This window comes from Spea bombifrons, chromosome 4, assembly GCF_027358695.1.
Source record: "Spea bombifrons isolate aSpeBom1 chromosome 4, aSpeBom1.2.pri, whole genome shotgun sequence".
Lineage (NCBI taxonomy): Eukaryota > Metazoa > Chordata > Amphibia > Anura > Pelobatidae > Spea > Spea bombifrons.
In genome coordinates, this window is record NC_071090.1 from 73,981,448 (window position 1) to 74,002,189 (window position 20,742).

Genomic DNA, 20,742 nt, shown 5'->3' on the forward strand with positions numbered 1-20,742 from the left:
AAAAATGTTGGGTGCAAGAAAAGAGACTCCAGGGCCCCACTCTCCTCAATCTGACCTTGCATAGGCCACCTTCCTTTTATATTGTATGAACTGATGAAGTGTATGAACAAAGTCAAAGATGACTTTGTCTTTGCACTAATGACATCATAGATTATGCATTCACTATCTTGCACTAGAAATTAGATTCAGTGTATTTTATATTTTGAGCAACAGTAAGTGGAGCTATTAATATGCATTTATACATGAGTTTTGTCCTGGGTAATAAGACCTCAGAGTTTTCATCTGTCACCATTTAGAAATGAACTGGTAAGGAGTACACAACAGGACCACATTCGTAGTCTTGAAATAAACCAGATACTGTTATTGCTTTTGGGGTTTTTTTCTCCACAAAGCTCCTACACAGAGCATCTTTGGAATGACCATCTTTCATCCATGATACCGTTAGAGATTTAAGTTGGACCCTCCCCATCCCCAATTTCTTCAAATACTATTCATCTAATTTAGTTTACTCTTTAATATTATAGATGTGACGTGAACATTTTGCTGGTACAAGGAACAGAAAGATGTGAGGTCACTGCAGGGGATGTGAGGTTATAGCGTGGGGTATGAGTCTCTCCTGCCCCCCCCCCCAGTTTATATGAAAGATTAAAAAGTGCACCATATATTGCCCATAATACATAATTGGTAAGAGCTTGAATATAGCCCATGCTACACACCTCATCCCCTGTACTGTTTATTATGTTACACTCAGCCCTCTCACTCTAACTTCTAATACAAAATGTTTTTCATATCTCTGTTACAGTCCAGACTTACTTCCATACCTTGTACCATTTACTTTTAAATCTACACCAATCTGTTTTGTTTCCTTTACTATACTAAAGTCCACTATATTCTTGCTCGTCACTTAGCGCTTATCTTTTCCTTTTTTCGGCACATATGGTAGCACAGTTTGGGTGCTTTTGTCACACACAGTTTGGGTACTGCAGTTTCTGGTCCCCTTCTTGACTCCAGCCAGCCCTCCTTGTTTGTTCTTTAAAACAGTACTGGGGGCTGCAGGTCTAGGGGTATCCCGCAAAGTGTCCTGTGTAAAGGGAGGGTCTTCACTGTCATCACAGCAGAGTGCATGGTATAGAACCTTGTCACTAAACCTAACCCTGTCCCTAGATCCAGGGGTCCTTGTTGGAGGTTTTTGTGGTGGGATGGGAGTTTCTTCACTAGAGGAGTCTGGTCCATTGGGAGTGGCCCCACCATTAAGTAATCTAAAGTCAGAGGGGCGATCTGATCCATCTCCAGAATCAGATGGGGTGGAGGCTTCGAGGAAAGAACAGAATTCCCAACTGTCTGAGCTAAGGAAGTCCAAGGGTCCCAGATCACAGAGAGGACCTCCTTTCTCACTGCTGGATGTGCTGCTAACAGTTCCTGGGGTCCAATCGTCTGTGTCCAACTCAAACTCAAAGTCCGAAGTGAGTCTGTCTATTTGCTCCACCACCTACAACACATACACATCATTAGATGTCTTTTTAAAGGTAAGTATTACAGTATGAGGATGATATGCTGGCTTGATATTTTGGAATATTGCCTTTACATGTGTTGCAGGCCTTTGAGAAATTGTCTTTAAATATTACTTTTACATAAGTAATGTCTCCAAAAGATGATGCTTGCCTCTTAGATTTAATATTAAGAATGTTATGTAATGTATATGACACATCCGCCATATAGCGGATACCATGTTGTGTGGTTCTGTCCTTGGCCAAATGGTTTCTTGTTTAGTAATTTGTTTGAAGACACTTTTGACTCTCTATATTGGTAACACAATTCTGTAATGTGATAAGTTAGCATATTCATTTTCCTCAATTAAAAAAAAATAATATGAATATGCTGCAGTTGAGGTTCTACACTAATCTACAAGGGTTTTGGTTTCACTTGGAAGGAGAAAATAAGCAAATTATACAAACATTAAAGAGCTCAACTGGACAGATCTCTGTGGAGATAAAATTAGAATGACTTAAAGGCAATACACAGTCACAAATTCAGTTGTGGCTGCAACATCTCACTGAACCTATGCCTAGAATGTTGTAAGCTTGTTTGTACATTTTTAGTACGTCCTCCCATTACATGTAAATATAATGTTGATGGCCTTTCAGTAAACTTAATAACATGAAGGATTCAGAGATACATTTTTGTTTCTTCGTAGAATAGATTATTAGCTCACAAGAGAAGATCCCTCTTTTCCTTCTGAACCAATATGTTTTAAGATGTGATGATGTTTTTGTCATTTTAAAATGTCTTCCTTAGACATTTTGACTATCCCCCCATTGTAACAGTCCTATGGAATCTGCTGGCGCCATATAAATAAATGTAATGTAACGTACAAACATTTATTTTTGAGTAGTTCCTCTTCTGGCCATTCATAAAAAGATCAATATTATGCTACGTTTTAAATATAACTGTGCAATTTTGATTTGATTAATAGGGAAACACCATGAACAAAACATTCTCCTTGAGCATAAAACACAGTGCTGTATACAGTAATGTAGGTCAGCATAGGCAAAAACATGGTTTTAACTCATTTTGTTACAATAAACCTCCTTTTTTTCTGCCGAACTGGAGGCTGCCATTGTTGTCAGTGATATCTTTCCCTGGTTAAACACCACATTCAGCTGACTCTATATGGTAATGTTAATCACGTGTGTTCCTCCTTGGACTTTCATTGGTCAGAGTATCCAGCTAGTTGGTTAAGACTATTCATACCACATGCAGTATGGTAAAGAGCATCAGAATGTTTGTCTAGTAGATTGGGAACTATCCAGGTTTTGCCCAGAGACTCTTCTCCGAGTTGCGGGATCGGTGTAGCGGTACACCCCACCCCCTGCCTACTTCCCCTCCGGCAATGGCGTATGTCTTGTGACATCAGTATCCCTTATTTTTAATCTGACACTAGTAATAATAAAAAATATTGGTGAAAGATTGGTCATCTTTAAACATATAATTATTTTTCTTCCCTTGCACAGTGATCACATTCTTTCAGTGACCTGAATTTACAATCATTCTCTCTTTCATTCATTGGTGGATTTGTGCATTTCACTGTGTTGTTGATCATCTACAATATAAATGGTACATTTTAGCATTGTCTCGTGCTTGACTGTGGGAGTCTTCTTTCAAACAATCCTCTTTGTATGTGAATTTTGTGAAATATTTTCTTCTGGATTAACGTGTTTATATTAAATAGTGTTGTAGGTGATAGGAATTATTTCTTACTCAGCCTTACTAGTAAGGGTGGCAGCTTTAAGCTGAAATGATCACTAGTGTATGTGCCAAAAAACATTTTGCACACAGACTTTCTACTTGGTGTGAATTGTGCAGCCTTGTTCCCATTGCTTGCTTTGTAATAAGCTTTGTATAGCACTATATGGAATATGCTGAGGCAATGTCAATATGCTTGTGTATACTGCTGTGGATGCAGTTTCAGTGGCACTGTAATAATTCTATTTCCCTTTCTTAATATTAATTTCACTATTTAGTATTTTGGTGGTAAGGGAGACTATTGCATCTGTTTCTGTTCCTAAAAATATGAGGACAGTCATTTCCATGGAAACCAGCCATCTGTACAAGACTGAGTCTTCGAAATATTTTGTAGGATCTCTGTGACTTATGCTTGTAAACCTAAATAACCCACTTCAGACACATGGTGAACCTTGTTCCTCATTCACAAAGCAGGGAAACATAAGGTCGGCCATTATACTTCATCATTATGTAGCCTGGGGCTCACAATAATTTTAATAAGATAATTAGGACGAGTGGCTTGGATGATGGTGGCAAAGCCATAGTGATAATAAGTCAACTGAACTTTGGAACTTGTTTTGTGGTCATGTAATATACATTAATGAAAAAAAATGCTTTGACCACAAAGCAATCTGTCAACAATGGTTACTGGAAATGTACGATGCTCACTGTGAATATTCAGTGGATTGATGATATAGTAATTATAAACTATATAAAGTCCTCCACTTAATACCAGATACTCATTGATTTTTTTTGTCGATTATTGTTTTTAATACCTTTTTTTGTCCCAGTAAATTCATGTTCTGTGCTAGAATATGCCTGGTAGACTCTCCTCTAAGGACCTCATTATCTCTCTCCTTGATCAGGTCAGAAAGGAATAAATACAAGGGCATTTTGAAAGTGAGATGCTATTGTTTAAACATGTTTTTAGTAAATCCAATCATTTTAAACAGCTCTGGATTTGATATGTGAACGTGTTCTAGCTGTTATTTTAGCCTAATCCACTAGACAAACACATTGACTCCTTATTATACTGTCTTGTGGAAAACAACAAAATGGCTCAGTGTTGATAAACCAGCCAGGCACTCATGAAAGCTTGTAGAGGAAGAATAAAAATGTCCAAGCCATAAACATGAGGCAATTAGACTTACTAGTATACGAGTGATGCAGTTAGATGAAAGTGATGAGTCGGATAAAAAAATAAAGGTACAGGGGAAAACCTAAGTGGGTTTGAAAGAATGAATGGGCAGGTCTACATTGTCAATGGAAAAGTAAATGGGGTTGATCAAAATGTTGAATGTAATAATGCACTCACCTCTCTTAACTCTTTGGCCACTTCCTTGAGATCTCGTAAGATGCCTTCCAGTTGTCCGATGACGGCCCGAACTCTGCTTCGGATTCTCTCTCTCTCCCCAGCTCTGCCACAGCGCCCCCCTTGCTCCGTAGTCCTCCCCACCCCCCGAGAGCACATGATTCAGAGAGAGGCCTCCAGCCTCCTCTGCAGCCTCTCTCCTCTGGGGGGAGCTCTGCATCTTAACGCCTGCAACCCCTCTTCCCCTGCACCCCCTCCCTTCACACTATAAAACACCCTCACAATGTTTCTTAGCCCCCTTTGGGGGAGGGCTTTCAAATTTTCTCAGTTCACAAAGGTGTTCTATATGAGTTTTCGGAGAAGGTGATTACTACAGTAAAAGGAACAGGAGCATGGGATGTGGGATAAACTGAAAGGGGCTAGTAAATTTGCCCAATGTCTGTGTGGGGCAGTAAAGCAGATGGTCTTGGTCTTGAAATAAATATTGATTAAAATCTGCAGGCAGAAAGGAAAACAAGAAGGGTAGGGAATAAAGTAAGTATTCTAATAAACTATTACATATTGAGTTATGCTATGCTGGAAGGACAAAGAGGTGGAAATAAATGTTTTATATTTGAAGCCACGGTGAAGTAATAGGTTGTATTAAAAGTAGAGGTTAAATCAAGCACTAGAAGAACTTATGGAGAAGTTATTAAACACGATTATGACAGCATTACTATAACCATATAAGCATCTTATGTGCTTGGTTGTTTTCCATACTTTGTGCTGTCCTTGCCCGTCTCTACATACTCTTATGCTTTCTTTGACACCTTGCTTAAGTACTACCTTTCTTAGACGCATGCAATGATGTCAATAAATGGCCTGATAAGTTAATACAGTTGATTGTAAGAAGCATATGTATCTTCTCATTGTATTAGGGACAGCCATTGTGTAAATGTTGGTCTTAAAATCAGGAGCCACTGATACTTTAGATATATGTGGTGGAGGTTCCTTCTGGGCCCACAGCAGCTGTCCATTGGGTTGTCCATTGGGTTGTGGTAACAGCCAATGGGAGCATAGTAAAGCTGTAATGGGGGTCCTAAAGGGTCATTTAGGTTATTTGGGGCACTAAGGAATTGCTTAATCTGCTTATGTGGTAGCACAACCTCTCTATACTAGTGATGGCTTGCATAGGGCCCCATTATTGTTAAAGATGGCCCAGATATCAAGTAAATATTCTTACCTATTTGAAAATAGGGCATCAGGGGAGGAAAGACGGTTTTACATCCGAAAGAGGGACTGGCACTCCTGAAGTGGCATACATGGGAGGTACAGTGAATCAGTGAGATGATATGTTCTAACTAATCTGTAACTCAAGGTAGAGAACTTATATGGAGCTGTTTGAGGAGCTATAGTTAAAGGTTATTATACTAATATAAAATAGCAATATTCCAAATGCATTTATATACTGTATGTTTGATTTTTATTGCATGTATATATATATATATATATTCTGTTTCCTATTTTATCTATTTTATTAACCTTCTTCCCTTTACTACTTATAACTCTGTATGATATTACTTTTGCACCTTTACATTTTATGCTATATTTCATTCTTTACTCCTTTCTCTAGAATATTGTCAAGGTCTCGATAAAAGGCAGTCACTTTATCTCACCTTGCTAGAAGGGTAAGTAGTCCGTCTGTTCTTGGATTTCATAAGATGGAGAAGTCTGCTCTCTGATTTTCTCCTGCTTTGAGGTTAAGATAACATTCCCAGTAACTGCAGTGTATCAGATGGCCAGCGGTCTCTGTTCAGATTGTCTTCACCAGGCAACCAAATGCACAAATGTCCTCTTTGCATCCACAATCAGTCGACATAAAGGGAAGTACAGATGGTGTAAGAAGCATAAAATGAGTAAAGAGCAATTTCTCCAATCTATTTAGGACAAAATATCAGTGTCTTGCTATATCCTCCCCATATTCCTCTAACATCCTCCATCATTTTCCTTTCTTCATCTAAAGCCTTGCTCTTTTCTCCACCCTCTGTTTATCTTGTCCCCTTCTCTGCTCCTTTTTCGTCAAATCTATATTTTTGCTGCTGTTTAAATCTCTTATTTTCCATGTTCCTTTTCCTAATGTGTTTTTACGCTACCTTAATTTCCATTCTGTTTTCCCTTCCCCCATCACTGTACTGTATTTCTGCCTTCTCGCTGTCTCTCACATGAACAATATACAGAATTGTATATTCCTAACATCTTTTGCTATAGGCATTACTACAATCCCTCTATCAACCCTAATTGTCCTACGAACCCCCAACCACCCACTTTCCTCCCACAGTATTAATTGTGTTTCCCTTTTTTCATGTTATTCTTTCTTCTTCCTTAACCCCTCATTGTGCTGTCTTATAATGGTGAATGCTTTTTTCTATTCTGCATCTGCTGCTCACCCCCTCCTGTAGATAGGAGCAGGCAACCTGATCAGGCCTCATCTCCCCCACTCTGGTCCTGATGCTGTAACAGTAGTGATTCAATGCCAGTTGTTCCAGTTCCCTGCGACATTCTCCCTTCCCTTTCTTCTGCCGTAATGTGGGAGGGATCCCTCCTTTTTTTCTTTCCCTTTTCTCTTTTGGGGGGCGCACATCTATTGCTTGCTGTGTCTGGGTTCCCCCTTGTCAAAGAGAGTAAGCGGAGCGTATGCCCCTGCACAATCGTAGATGGCTAGGACAGGGGAGGGAACACGTAGAGGGAGAGGGAGAAAGAGAAAGAGAGAGAGAGAGAGAGAGAGAGGGAGGGGCGGAGAGACACTGAAAATTGCTTAATAGAGAACTGCAGATTGTTTCTCTGTTAACTCTTCCATACTCATCAGGATATTGTTGTTAGTTACATTACCGAATACTATTTTATTTACCTTACCTTACTAAATATTTTTGTCATGACATAGTTAAAGCTTGCATTATAGCAGAAATGTAACCTTACTTCTGCTAGATTCATACAATAATATTGCTAAGACAGTCTCTCTCACAACAAGTTCTCGCATAACATTATCCGTACAATGCCTTCAGACCCACAGAGCATCTCTTTAACAAATTGGCAGACAGATGCTTCATCCATAGTGTGCCATAGACCTACAACATGACAGCTCCTTTGTTGTTTTTCTAAAATCTTGCCAGTCCCTCTCCAGATGTTTATGGTCTTATGCTTTCTCTGAACATCTTACTTAAGTACCACTTTTCTTAGACAGGTATGTATTGATGTCAGTAATTGGACTGAGAAGTTAATAGATTTGATGATAGGATGCATAGGTATCTCCTCATTGTATTAGGAATGCCCATTGTGTATATGTTGGTCTAAAAAAAAGGAGCCACTCATACTTCCTCAGAGTTTAGATATATGTGATGGAGGTACCTTCGGGCCCAAAGCAGCTGGACATTGGGTTTTGGTTACATCTAATGGAGACATGGTAAGGCTGCAATAGAGGTTTCTGTACCTGCTTGCACAGGATTCACCAAGGCCTTTGTGTTCTTCCCATAACTTGTTGAAAAACATTGCAATATGACATCATACCGTGGACCCTGACATCAGAGGGCACAGATAGCAAAGACAACTGGAGTTTGCACAGATCTTCATCTGTCCGCTGCAGCGCTGGGCTGGGGGTCTATTACCAGGGACAACTCTATATTTTAGGGGTCCTGAGCAAAACTATTTACTGGTGCCCCATCTTCACTAGTGATAAAACAAAAATAATGAATACACTGATAATGCAATAGTTATACTACAATATTAAAGAAAAGTTACAGTGATGGCAATTTTAACTGTACATTTGTATTTCAGCCATATGAAAGAATTAGTGAATTGAATTGGCAGACACTATATTTGAACAGCAACATCCTGCAAGTTAAAACTTACATGATCATTTTAGTTTGATATTCAAAAACGCTTACCAAACAATGACAGGGTGCAGAAAGGTTTGGCTTCCTGACGAGTGCCAAGAGTTATTGGGATGCAGAAAAAGGTATTCATTTAGTATGTATTTATACACTATATGGACAAAAGTATTGGGATGTACCTCTTCAGTACTTTATTCAGGTATGTCGAACAGACAAGAGCTTAGTGATAGGATGCCACCTCTGCAAAAAGTCAGCGTGAAATTTCATCCCTGCTAGATATTCCAACGACAACTGTAAGTGGTATTATTGGAAAGTGGAAGCTTTTTGGAACAGCAGCAGCTCAGCCACAAAGCCGAAGACCACGTAAATTCACAGAGCTGGGCCACCAAGTGCTGAGGCACATGGTGCGTAACTAGCATTAATATCAGCACGAAAACTGTGCAGCGGGAGCTTCATGGAATAAGTATCCATAGCCGAGAAGCTACACACATGCCTCACATCACCACGTACAATGTGTGCTTTACACCACTCGATCTGACGCTAGGCATTGTACTTGGTGATGTGTGGCATGTGTGGAATGAGGAATTCCTGTGGAATGAGGAATTGCCCTTCTCTGTTTGGCAGTCTGATGGGTTTGGTGGATGACAGGAGAATGTTACCTGCCTGACTGTGCCAACTGTAAAGTTTGGTGGAGAAATTATAGCAGTATGGGACTGTTTTTCAGGGGATTTCAAGGAAATCTTGATGCTTGAGCCTTTTTTCGTTTCACATACTGCTGACTAGCACAGGTAAAGCGCTCCCCTGATGCATGCAGAATGTATGAACTCACAGAAGGGAATTAGGTATACCATACACATGCTGCAGTGCAGCAATTTTGACAGCAATAAGAAATATATGTGTCCTAGAAATACAAATAGATATTGGGGCATACTAGTTTTGGAATGGAATCAAGTGTTTCAAAATTGCTGCTCCTATAAAGCACCATTATCACTGAGAAATAGTCTCTTGTTTCAGCAGACATCCCACTGCCCCACAAATTAATATTTGCTGTTATACCCTTATTTCACAAATTTCCAAGGGATTATCAACTCCAGAGATACTACACACCTTTGAAGCTTAGCTCATTGAGAGAGAAGACTGTATGTATATGTAAGTTACTGGGGGGAGGGCCAGGGAAAGATGGGAAAAAGAAGCAAAATATTATAATGAATGAGAGTAGAGAGAGGGAGAAAGGAAAAAGAGGAGGGGAGATATACAGAAAGCGGAGAGATAGGAAAACAGGTTAGGTAAAGAGAAAGAAGAGGAGTAATAAAGGTAAAAGGGAGAAAAGAGAGATAAAGAAAAAGGTGGGATGATAACAAGAACAAAACAAGTTAAAAAATAGAAAGGGAGCATTAAAGGAGAGATAATAAGTGGGGGGATCAAAGAGAAGGGGAGGGAGGGAGACATGGAAGAAGGAGGGAGAAAATGGAGAGATAAAAGGAAAGAATAGAAGAGCTAAAGAGCAAAGGGAGAGCTGAGATAAAGAGAAATGGAAGAGAGAATGAGAATGGGGAGGATCTGAGACTCTGAGAGGAGACAACTGCGGGTGCAATCTGGGCAAATCCTGTGGGTGCAATCCGGGTACTGGGGAAAGTCCTTATGTAAATATTATAGAGTTGTATGTCTGAAGCAGATACACTTGGTTGCATTTGTAGATAAATTTAGAAATGCTTTGCAAATATTTTTGTGGGTATGTGTATATGTGCAGTGTAAGCAGCGACCACTCCCAAAGCGGACTACACTGCTATCAAATCTGCTGTGGGCTCTGGCCCTGAATCTTTTAGACATCTAGCAACGTCCCTGTCTTTGTCTGATCTTAAAATTAATTTGACGTTCTGAAACATATGTGACAAATATGCAAAAATAGAAGAAATCAGGAAGGGCAAATACTTTTTCACAGCACTGTATGTATTAACCAAGGTAGTAAATGCCAAATGCAGTGGCATTTTTTTCTCTTAAGGTTCCATGCACTAGCAGTTACATGTACTGAATATAGGATGTGCTCTTGGTAAATATTTGGCTTGTGTTTGCTTTGGAAATGTTAAGTAGATCTCTGGCAGTAATTGTCATTCTAAGTGCAGAAGAGCAAAGGAAGCAATTAGTAAACAATTCCATACCAGTCCTAGCTCTTCTATGAAGCAAAAATCGTAGTGTTACATTGTAGCTGCAGCTTGTTGCATCTTTCTGCATGGTTGATTAAGTCATCTTCAATCTGAAAAGTGAAATGCAATTTGTGGTATTTTATCACACAACATAACTTTTTAATCCGCTATTATAAAACCCCTTTTTTGCAAGATTTGTTTTCCCTAAGGAACATACACTATATAGACACAAGTATAGGGACACCTGAATATTACACTAACAGGGACTTTCATGACATCGCATTTTAAATCCATAGATATTAATATATATTTGGTCCCCATTTGCAGCTATAACAGCTTTCATTCTTTTGGGAAGGCTTTCCATGAGATTTTGGAGTGTTTCTGTGGGAACATTTGTAGAACATTTGTGAGATCATACAGAAGGCCTGGATTGCAATCTCCATTCCAGTTTATCCAAAAATGTATTTGATGGGGTTGAGGTCAGGGTTCTGCAGACCAGTCATGTTCTTCCACACCAAACTCACCCAACCATCTCTTTATAGAAATTGCTTTGTGTACTGGGGCACAGCCCTGCCAAGAGCCCTAACCTCAACCCAATAGAACACCTTTGGGAGGAAATGGAACAGAGATTACGAGCCAGGCCTCCTCATCCAACATCAGTGCCTGACCTCACAAATGCTCTACTGGATGAATGGGTACAAATCCCCACAGAAACTCTCCAAAATCTTGTGGAAAGCCTTCCCAGAGTAGTAAAAGCTGTTATAGCTGCAAAGAAGGGACCAACTACATATTAATGTCTATGCATTTATAATGCAATGTCATAAAAGTCCCTGTTGGTGTATTAGTCAGGTGTCTATTTAGTGTAGTTGTAGTATATGCAAATGCCAAATGAGTTGGTGGTCAACACTACCTTGCTATCTCTCAGCAATCTGAACAATGGTAGTTCTCTGCTGGTGATAGAACTACAGTGTTAACTGGCTTTTACACTACAGAGACCCTTTGCTTCTGCAATGTTGGTGCCTAGCCCTGTACTGGGTCTAGGCTTAGTAGGCCACTTAGTATCCCACTTCCTATAATTAGCTGTTCATTTCATGCATTTGAACAGAAAATATATGTCCATGTCATAAAATAAAGACTAAAGGAAACACATGCATGCTTGCATATATACATTTGTGTGCATATTCATTTAAAATATCTTAATAATTATATCAATTGTTAAACAATATTAACATGCATATAGGCATTTTCATGCAATATTATTGAATGTCAGTTGTATATTTGGCAGAAGTTACTTAAATACTTCAAAACAGGGGTATAACTAGAAACTGAAAATTGCCCTGGGCCCCCAACTTCACCAAACAGCTTATGAGTGCCACTGTTAGAAAAATGCTTATGTTATCATAAATATTATTCCTGATAAAGACATAAGAAAGCAGGGAATGTCTAGTCTATGATATATGGACGAGTTCCCGCCAACATGTCTACTCTATGTTGTTCTATATATATGTGCAAAGGGTCAAGTCTAGGCCATTCTTAATTATGCAGCTTAAAGAGGTGTAACTTGCTTGAAAAGTAACCAATCAGAAAGAAGCATGCTATTAGAAGTAGATAAGATGCTATATAAACCATGTAATCTTAATGTGTAATTAGACAACGCTTCGACTTTTGTGTGTTGTGTGCCTTGTCTCGATTATGCGCATGATCTAATTAAAGGAAACTCTTTCTGAGGAGAATTCGACCATTATTTCAACCAACATTTTGGTGCCCCCTGTGAGGAGGTCCTGACCGGAGACAGGGATGACGGTCCTGAGGAACTGAACCTCGAGAATCTGCATCTGGGGTAATATAAGTCCTCCAGCTAAGATTGCTGTTAACCAGAGGCACTTTGCGACATCGTCCCTGAAACCGGCAGCGTCCTCCCGAAAATTTATTACGGTCTTCTCTTCAGAAATGTGAGTAGGAAAAATATTTCTGGGAAATATTATAAGAGGTCAAAGTCTGTCAGGGACTACTGAAATAAATAACTGCGTATGCATTCGATAATGAGAATAGTACTTGGAGTACTGAGGCTGATCAGAAGAAATGTGCACAGGTAGTTAGTCATTATTTTTGTGATAGCGAATTGTTGTTTGTAATTGTGATAATACTGTTGATGTTGGTTGCGGCTTGTATTATTGTGAAAGAGTATCACAAGACCTTAAAGAGAAAAGCTCTTATGGTCCAGGGACAGCTATACCAACCCATGTCACAAATCTTGTCTGAATGAATCTATCTGTGTGAATGACTGTTCAGGAGTCCTTTACGGCGAACGAACAGTTAATAAGGTTGTTGTTAATACGCCCCCTGGCATTTGTGAGAAGCTCTCTGTGATCAAGTGCTGGGATTGCAAGTGAACAACTTCGCTGCGAGAGTGATTTACCTGTCTTTACTGTCTAGGAACGGTATCTTATAAATACCAAGAGCTCTTTGTTTAACCCTGTCCAGATGTGGTATCTTATAAATACCGAGGTCCTTTGTTTAACCCTGTCTAGATGTGGTATCTTATAAATACCAAGAACTCTCTGTTTAACCCTGTCCAGACGTGGTAACTTATAAATACCAAAAGATTTTCCTTGTTTTCTGCTTTGCGGTGAGATTGTATCATGGGGAAATCCCACAGTAAGGGAAAGAAACAAAAGGATGAGAGTGTTTTCTTGTGGATAAAGAAGAAACCACTGAAAGAAGACAAACAGTTTATGTATAAACTTAATCAAGAAAATGTTTAGGTATAAGTCCACATTTTATAGTGCACTTAAAAATAGAGGGCGGATCCCTCAGGTTTCGGATGGTTGGACCATCCCGGTGAACGTGTGGATTTAAAAGAAACTACGTAGTGACTAAATTATAACATTCCAAATTCTATACCATGTTTCCAGCTGGTTCCAGAATCTGTTAAATGTATGTCTTGTCCGTTATCTGTGATCGATCATAAATTATATGTAAAGTCGACATTAGAAAAGCCTTTTTATCTTTTTATTCTAATGCTTTTATTCAGATGCTTCTTTCAGAATGTAAATAAGGGTTAATATTTTAAATGCTAAAATGTATAATTAGCACATATTTTGTTTTTAAGGTAATAAGATATCCCGTATACCTGTCTTTGGTTTTTACGATATATATTCTTGTTTTATTTTTTGTTCAAATTAATATGCTTAAAGTAACATTATAAGTAACGCACCTCCTTATGGAGTAATCAAGGTCAGATATATCCGTTAACCATGTAGGTGCATTGAACATGAACAGAGAAAGATATTTAAACAGCTACTGAATGTGTAAAAAGTCCAAAAGAGGATATAGATATAGGGGGACTTTATAACAGTTATCAATTAAATGGTGATGGTGAAGAAATAGAGAGAACGCGTCGACGAATTTTGAAATCAGATTAGAGTTTAGTAGAACTGAACTGGAATGGGTCCGATAATCTAAATCCAAGACCCACTCCCAGGGGACAGTGCTGATTTAAATAATCGATTAAATGTCTTTATAACTGCTTGCACAAACAGATGGGCTTGTAGAACAAATTGGAGGGAGATAAATAGATATAAGCAGCAACTAAAAATACATTTGTGTCTGGGACATGTAAAGAGATAAAGGTTTACATCGATAAATATATGGTTAATCTCTGTACTGCGCCGTTGAATGATGTGTTAAAATATGCTAAGTAGTCTGAGAAATGATTAAAGAGAAAGTAAGAAATTTTGAAGTTGTGGCAAGAGCAGACAGTCGTACCGAGGTAGAAGAGGTAGAGGTGATAGACGGTTACAAGGATGTTATAATTGTGGAAAGGAAGGTTATTAAGTAAAAGAGTGTACCGAACCAGACAGGAGAAAGCAGAACTCCCCAGAGCAATGACCAATACAGGAAAAAGAGACATTAGATCTCAGTAATGTTCATGATGTGTTGTTATTGTCAAACTTGCCTGAAATTAATTTAATTGTAAATAATAAGCGTGTAACATTCTTGGTAGATTCAGGGGCTTCGCGAACCCTATTGAATTATCCCACCTGCACGGGCATTCAGAAAGGGACTGGTAAAATTCACATAAAGGGAGTAAATGGGAGGACACATACCGAAAGCTTATCTGTTCCCCTCCAAATACAACATCCAGAGTCTGGAAACATAATTACTGCCAGTGTAATATTATCTGAGGTATGTCCCGTAAATCTCCTGGGAAGAGATCTGATTAGAGAGTTGGGAGTGCATATTGCACCCGTGGGAGACAAGTTTGATGTTACAGTGGAAAAAAGAACTAACTATCAATGACGGCACGATCATTACTACTATGCTTTGAACATAGTTTTTACTTTTAAAATAAGGAAAATATAATACAGGCTTTAGAACTTGTACATAAGACATTTGAGACCTGTGATTATTTACAAGTTCAACATTCAAATAATTTTCATTGTAAAATGTATGTTAAGAAAACAGCAGGAGGAGATGAGTATTATGAATCTAAAAGATGAACAAAGTACTGTAATACAGACAGAATACTTTTACTGGACAAAGGACAAGGGGCATTATCTGGTATATTAACACCCCGAATAACCACACTTTTTGTCTCTGTGTAAACACCAAACTGATCAGTGGAAGTCTGTGGGAGATATGGTGTTGCGATGTGAGATTAATCACTCGTGGAAAAGAGATAAAGGAGATATTCAATGCAATACTGAAGTAAGAGAGGTAAATTATCTAATCATTTATTAGCCCAGGTGGCTGAATTAACGGCTCTCATAGAGGCCTGCAAATGGGCAGTAGACAAACGGGTAAATATCTATACCGACAGTCAATATGTGTTTTCTACTGTACATGTGTTTGCACAATAATGGAAAAATAGAGATATGACTACCTCCACAGGGAAACCGATAAATCATAAAGCCCTGATGGAAGAACTATTAACGGTTATACATCTGCCAAAAGAAGTAGCTGTAATAAAGTGTGCAGCCCATACCAACAGCAAAGATCCTATAGCATTAGGCAATAACTGTGCAGATACTTAAGCGAAAAGAATTGCTCAAGAGATCTTTGCCATAATCACTAACCAGATGCAAATTAATCACCAGGTTTTGTATGATATGCAGCAGGCTGCCCCTAAATCTGAAGAACGATATTGGCAGTCTAAACAAGCGACTATGTAAGACAATTTTTCACATTAACAACAAACCAATATTGCCAAAATCATTGGTTCGCTATGCAGCCTTATTGAGTCATGGGCTGAGCCATGTCTCAACAGGAGGGATGGTAATAGATAGATAAGGTGTTCCAAAATTACTCTAAAAAAAAAAAATTTTTGTGTGCTAATTGTCTTCATGATAAAAGAAATCATTCCTAGATTTGGAACACCAGAAAGAATAGAATATACAGTCATTTTGTCAATCAACTAATCTCCAGATTTGCATAAGTATTTGGTATACAATTAAAGAATCATTGTGCCCATCATCCTCAGTCAGCAGGGTTGGTAGAAAGAAACAATGGATAGCTGAGAGGAGTTGTTGGATATATCAGTCGCACTGTAAGAAGGTAACACCACTTGCTGGTAGTCACTCATTAAGTCTGGGTACAAAGGGGGGTCCAGACGATAGGTTGGACTCGTCTCAAGCCAGTGAAGAAATCCATTCCCCAAACCCTGAGTTGACGGCCAGGTAGGATGAAGGGGTGGTGCCTGCTTATAGTTTATTGGGTAGTGACTGATGCTTTACAATAATTCCTTATTCTAATGCTAAGTGGGATGAGAACAAGAAGGTGACCAGATGGGAAGATACCAAAGCATAAAATCTGACTTTTTCATCAGCAGGAGATAGTTCCATTGAAATTGATCTATGTAAACTGATTCATTGTGAAAATATTGGGCAAGCAATAAACTATGCTAAGGCCGATGTATATATATATATGCTGGATGCCCGAAAAGCCCCCTGGAAAACGAAGTATAACATCATGTCTTGGTTGGGATTATGCTTTGTGGACAACAGCTAGTCGAGATTGGGGATATGATATACCCGGGGCAAGAGCAAGTAAAATCAAAACGAGATTATCTGTAAAAAGATTACAATCTGAATGTACAACCTATGATAATTGTAATAAATTACTATTTACTTTAAAAGAACCTATGAAGATGGATGAAAGACTATATACCATAGGTGTGTGGGTTTCTGATAATAAAGCTGTTGGATAAGACTTATACCCCACCTGGAAACGGAACTTGTCATATATTGGACTTGTTTCCCAAGGTTAAGAGACCTGAATTACCTCCAACAGTGCAAATATATGGGGGAAATTACACCTGTATGAAACTTCAGGGTAATAACAGCTATTTTGATTATAAAGATTTGTCTAATTCACTGTGTGTCGAGACTTTTCCCACAGGACTGAGACAGCCAACCCAGATGAGAGCAGATATTTGGTGGTTGTGCGGAGACCAAAGCCCTTGAAGGACTAACATCCTTATCAAATGAATTTGCCGAGAATGCAGGAATACATAATGTGTTCACCTCTTGGTTAGAAGGATGGTTCGGGCGATGGTCGGGAATGATAATGTCTGGAATAATTACTATCACTATAGTAGCCGCAGTATTGATATTCGGAGGATGCTGTTTTATTCCATGTTGCCAAGGACTTTTGAATAAGACAATTGATAAAGCTGTAAATCAGACTATGTACTCCCTGATTGACAAAGAAGAATGTGATCAATTATTAAGGGTATCTGAGACTCTACACATTATTGAAGTTATTGACATGAAAGATGAATTATCAGTGCTAATGACTGATACTGAAGATGAAGAGTCTGATATTGAATAATATTTTGATAAACAGGAGGGAAATGTTAGAAAAATGCTTATGTTATCATAAATATTATTCCTGATAAAGACATAAGAAAGCAGGGAATGTCTAGTCTATGATATATGGACGAGTTCCCGCCAACATGTCTACTCTATGTTGTTCTATATATATGTGCAAAGGGTCAAGTCTAGGCCATTCTTAATTATGCAGCTTAAAGAGGTGTAACTTGCTTGAAAAGTAACCAATCAGAAAGAAGCATGCTATTAGAAGTAGATAAGATGCTATATAAACCATGTAATCTTAATGTGTAATTAGACAACGCTTCGACTTTTGTGTGTTGTGTGCCTTGTCTCGATTATGCGCATGATCTAATTAAAGGAAACTCTTTCTGAGGAGAATTCGACCATTATTTCAACCAACAGCCACCTTTGCCCAAAACAGCTTATCAGTGCACCCAAACAGCCTGCCTGTGTCATCTTTGCTTCAGCTTGTGAGACATTCATGCCCACATACACTTACACATAGATTTTATAATGCTCGCATACACTTATAAATAGACATACATTCTCACATACACTTATACATACACATAAATACAAACATACATAACCCCTCCTGCCCACATCTCCTTACATTTCCTGCAGAGTTCGGTCCGCTGTGCGAGCAGCCTTAGTTTCACGTGCCTGTCTCTCTTTGTGCCGGTTCAAAATTGAACAATTTTGAAATGGTACAGAGACAGACAGGAACAAGTGGTTGCAGGGGTCACCCTGGCTCCCTAGAGAGGTGGGTGCGACTACTGTGACCCCTGTAGTCACGCCACTGTGGGTAAATCCAAAATAAAGAAGCAGAGGCTCAGCACTTCAAATGATAAGGTGAGTTTATTTCACACAGGCATCGTTTCGACGCACAGGTCTTTCTCAAGCCACTGTGGGTAAGCCTTTTTTTTATAAACAGTGAGCAAGAACAGATATAAGCAGTACATTTATATTTATTATTAGCGCTTAGTGTAGTTTTAAATAAATAGACATTGATATGGCCAATATTAAATAACTAGTAATGTGGTCTTAAAGAGGCAGTAATGCCAATTTTTCCAAGGCATCTACTAATAAACAGTGCTTTCTCCCCTAGCGGCACCGGTGTGCCCCAATTGCACTCTAGCCTGCTGATCAGGCTAATGTGTCATCATTGTGAAAGAAGCTGAGCTATGTGGCATCACATAAGTTACATAGGTTTGAGTGTATTGAACTATAATATTTGGGATTTGTGGAGATGACAGATGTGCAAAACACCATTCCTCAAGGGCTGCAAAAAGGCCAAGAATTCTGTGTATCTGTGCCTGAAAACCATTAGTTTATTACATTTTCAAGCTAGGATATGAAAAAAGTGTTGCGCGTTTGGAGTCCTCAAGGACTGGTTGTTCTTTTTCTATAGCAACCACCTCTGCTTTTGTGTCACATGACAATCAAGCATTCCCTAAAAAAGGAACTAATTAAAAATAGGATTTGAGATTCTACTTCTGAATTTAGTTGTAATGGTAACATTCAGTAAGTGGAACAGAACCTTCAAAAAGTTGTATTACATTGGTATTAAACTACAGCCAATTAATAATGCTTGAATATTGCATTGATCTTAAGGGATGAACTATCAAGTATAACTATAGCATTAATGTATGTTTTTAATGTGAGACAATTAACAGACATTCTACTAATTTCTGAAATGTCATTCTTGAATAAACATGAATCTACCGTGTTGTCTTGATAGAATATTTTATGTCATAATTAATGTAGAACGTTCCCCTACTGATATACTTTACATTCCATCAGATGTTTTCTGCACAAAGTATTGCACATTATTATACATTCTTATCACGTTTCATTTTTAATTAATTCTGAAAATCAAATACCGTACTATTTATTAAATGTTTTCATAGTTTATCTTAATACTAAGCTAAATATTTAAAAAAGAATAATAATTTAAGCACATAGGATGTATTCACTAAGAAGTCAAATGGTCAGTCAAGTTAAGGTTAACTGAGGTTGCAACTTTAATTATTGGAGTTTCAGATGAGGGCATGTGAGTGCAATGAGAATTTGCAAGAACCTCCACCACCAATACACATACATAAAACTAAATAGGGATCCCCCATTAACCAGAGAGTGACCAAGAATCACTACCTGAGGTGGGAGTAAATAGATTAAACTTGGGGTATATTGCTCAAATATACCGCTTCACCCCTATTCTTACTTAGAGGGATGGAAGAGTGAAAATGATAAAACTAATCTATAAGAAGCCTTCCCTCATTTGCGAGTTTAAAGCCTTTAGGGGCATCCTTGGCTCCCCTCCACATCATTCCCTCAATGCATTGATGCACCAGTGGCCCAATTTCTAGAAGCCTGTATTACATTATTTACTGACTTTGAATGGCTCCATAGACAATACTTGGATGGTCTCCTTCCTTGGGCTGAAAATTGAGGAGTGTTTTATTGATTATCGCTGGATGGGCCCTTAAAAGTAAGTGAACCTTTTTTTTCCCCAAAGGTGGCACCCAAAGGGTTCTTGGATGGACATCATCTCGTACAAGGGGAACTTGGAATGGGTTGGTTGGGTAGATTGGGCTTTTTGGAGAAAAAAAAATGTTTTTCTTTTTTTGTTCTTCACTCTATCTCACAGGGCAGGGAGTTAGAGGAGGCACGGGAAGGCAATTTTATTTTTCATTTTTAACCCCCCTTTGTCAAGGTGTGGGGTAAAGTTGCCCCACAATTATATAATTTATTTTAACAACCCCACATCCCTCTAGGAAAAATATTATTTAGCTTCTCCATCCTCCAGGTACTTTAATAACCCCTGATTGAATATAGGTGGATTTGTATATGTTTTTAAAATGTTTAATTTAGTGGAGGACTGGAGGCACACATTGCTGGATTTGTAAGTTGCCTTCTATCTTTGTAAGTTGCTTTTTGTGAGCTTGGGAGTTGTACTTTTTAACTCACAAGCACTCAAACTATAGTGAATAGACTTGCCCATGGGAGACAACTGTCTCCCCTTACCCTACCTACTTACCCACATTTATACACCTAAAAACATTTCAAATGTCAAAGAAAAGCTACTACTTGTGATGAATGGACAAGATGTTTAATGTAACTTTGTGACCTATTGACAGTAAGGAATCTAGAAGAAAAACAATACAATTATAAACACACTTCTGGTGCTTCTATGCACATTATTGTGGCTTTTTGGGGTGTAGGACACTGTGATACACTCATACCCCAAAACTTCCTGTGGTCCTAGGAATGAAGGATGTCAGTGGAGGAAGGATAGACTAAGG

The 20,742-nt window shown here is 38.6% G+C and overlaps 1 protein-coding gene across 2 annotated transcripts; it reads right to left on the reverse strand.

Annotated features, from left to right (window-relative positions):
- Positions 1-499: 499 nt before the first annotated feature.
- INSYN1 (inhibitory synaptic factor 1) lies at positions 500-7,336 on the reverse strand. 2 transcript variants are annotated; one of them, XM_053465031.1, is made up of 4 exons: positions 6,250-7,336; positions 5,817-5,881; positions 4,598-5,089; positions 500-1,489 (listed from the first exon to the last, which is right to left on the reverse strand). In XM_053465031.1, the coding sequence occupies exons 3-4, from the start codon at positions 4,751-4,753 to the stop codon at positions 905-907; spliced, it is 741 nt and encodes a 246-aa protein (XP_053321006.1). In that variant the 5' UTR covers positions 4,754-5,089; positions 5,817-5,881; positions 6,250-7,336; the 3' UTR covers positions 500-904. The 2 variants fall into 2 exon arrangements, with proteins under 2 accessions (XP_053321006.1, XP_053321004.1); XM_053465029.1 differs by lacking the exon at positions 5,817-5,881.
- Positions 7,337-20,742: the final 13,406 nt, after the last annotated feature.

Coding starts and splice junctions, on each gene's coding strand:
- INSYN1 (XM_053465029.1), bottom strand. CDS start 4,753: ATGTGCTCTCGGGGGGTGGGGAGGACTACGGAGCAAGGGGGGCGCTGT. Junction 1,490..4,597: donor TGGCCAAAGAGTTAAGAGAG/GTGAGTGCATTA, acceptor TATGTGTTGTAG/GTGGTGGAGCAAATAGACAG.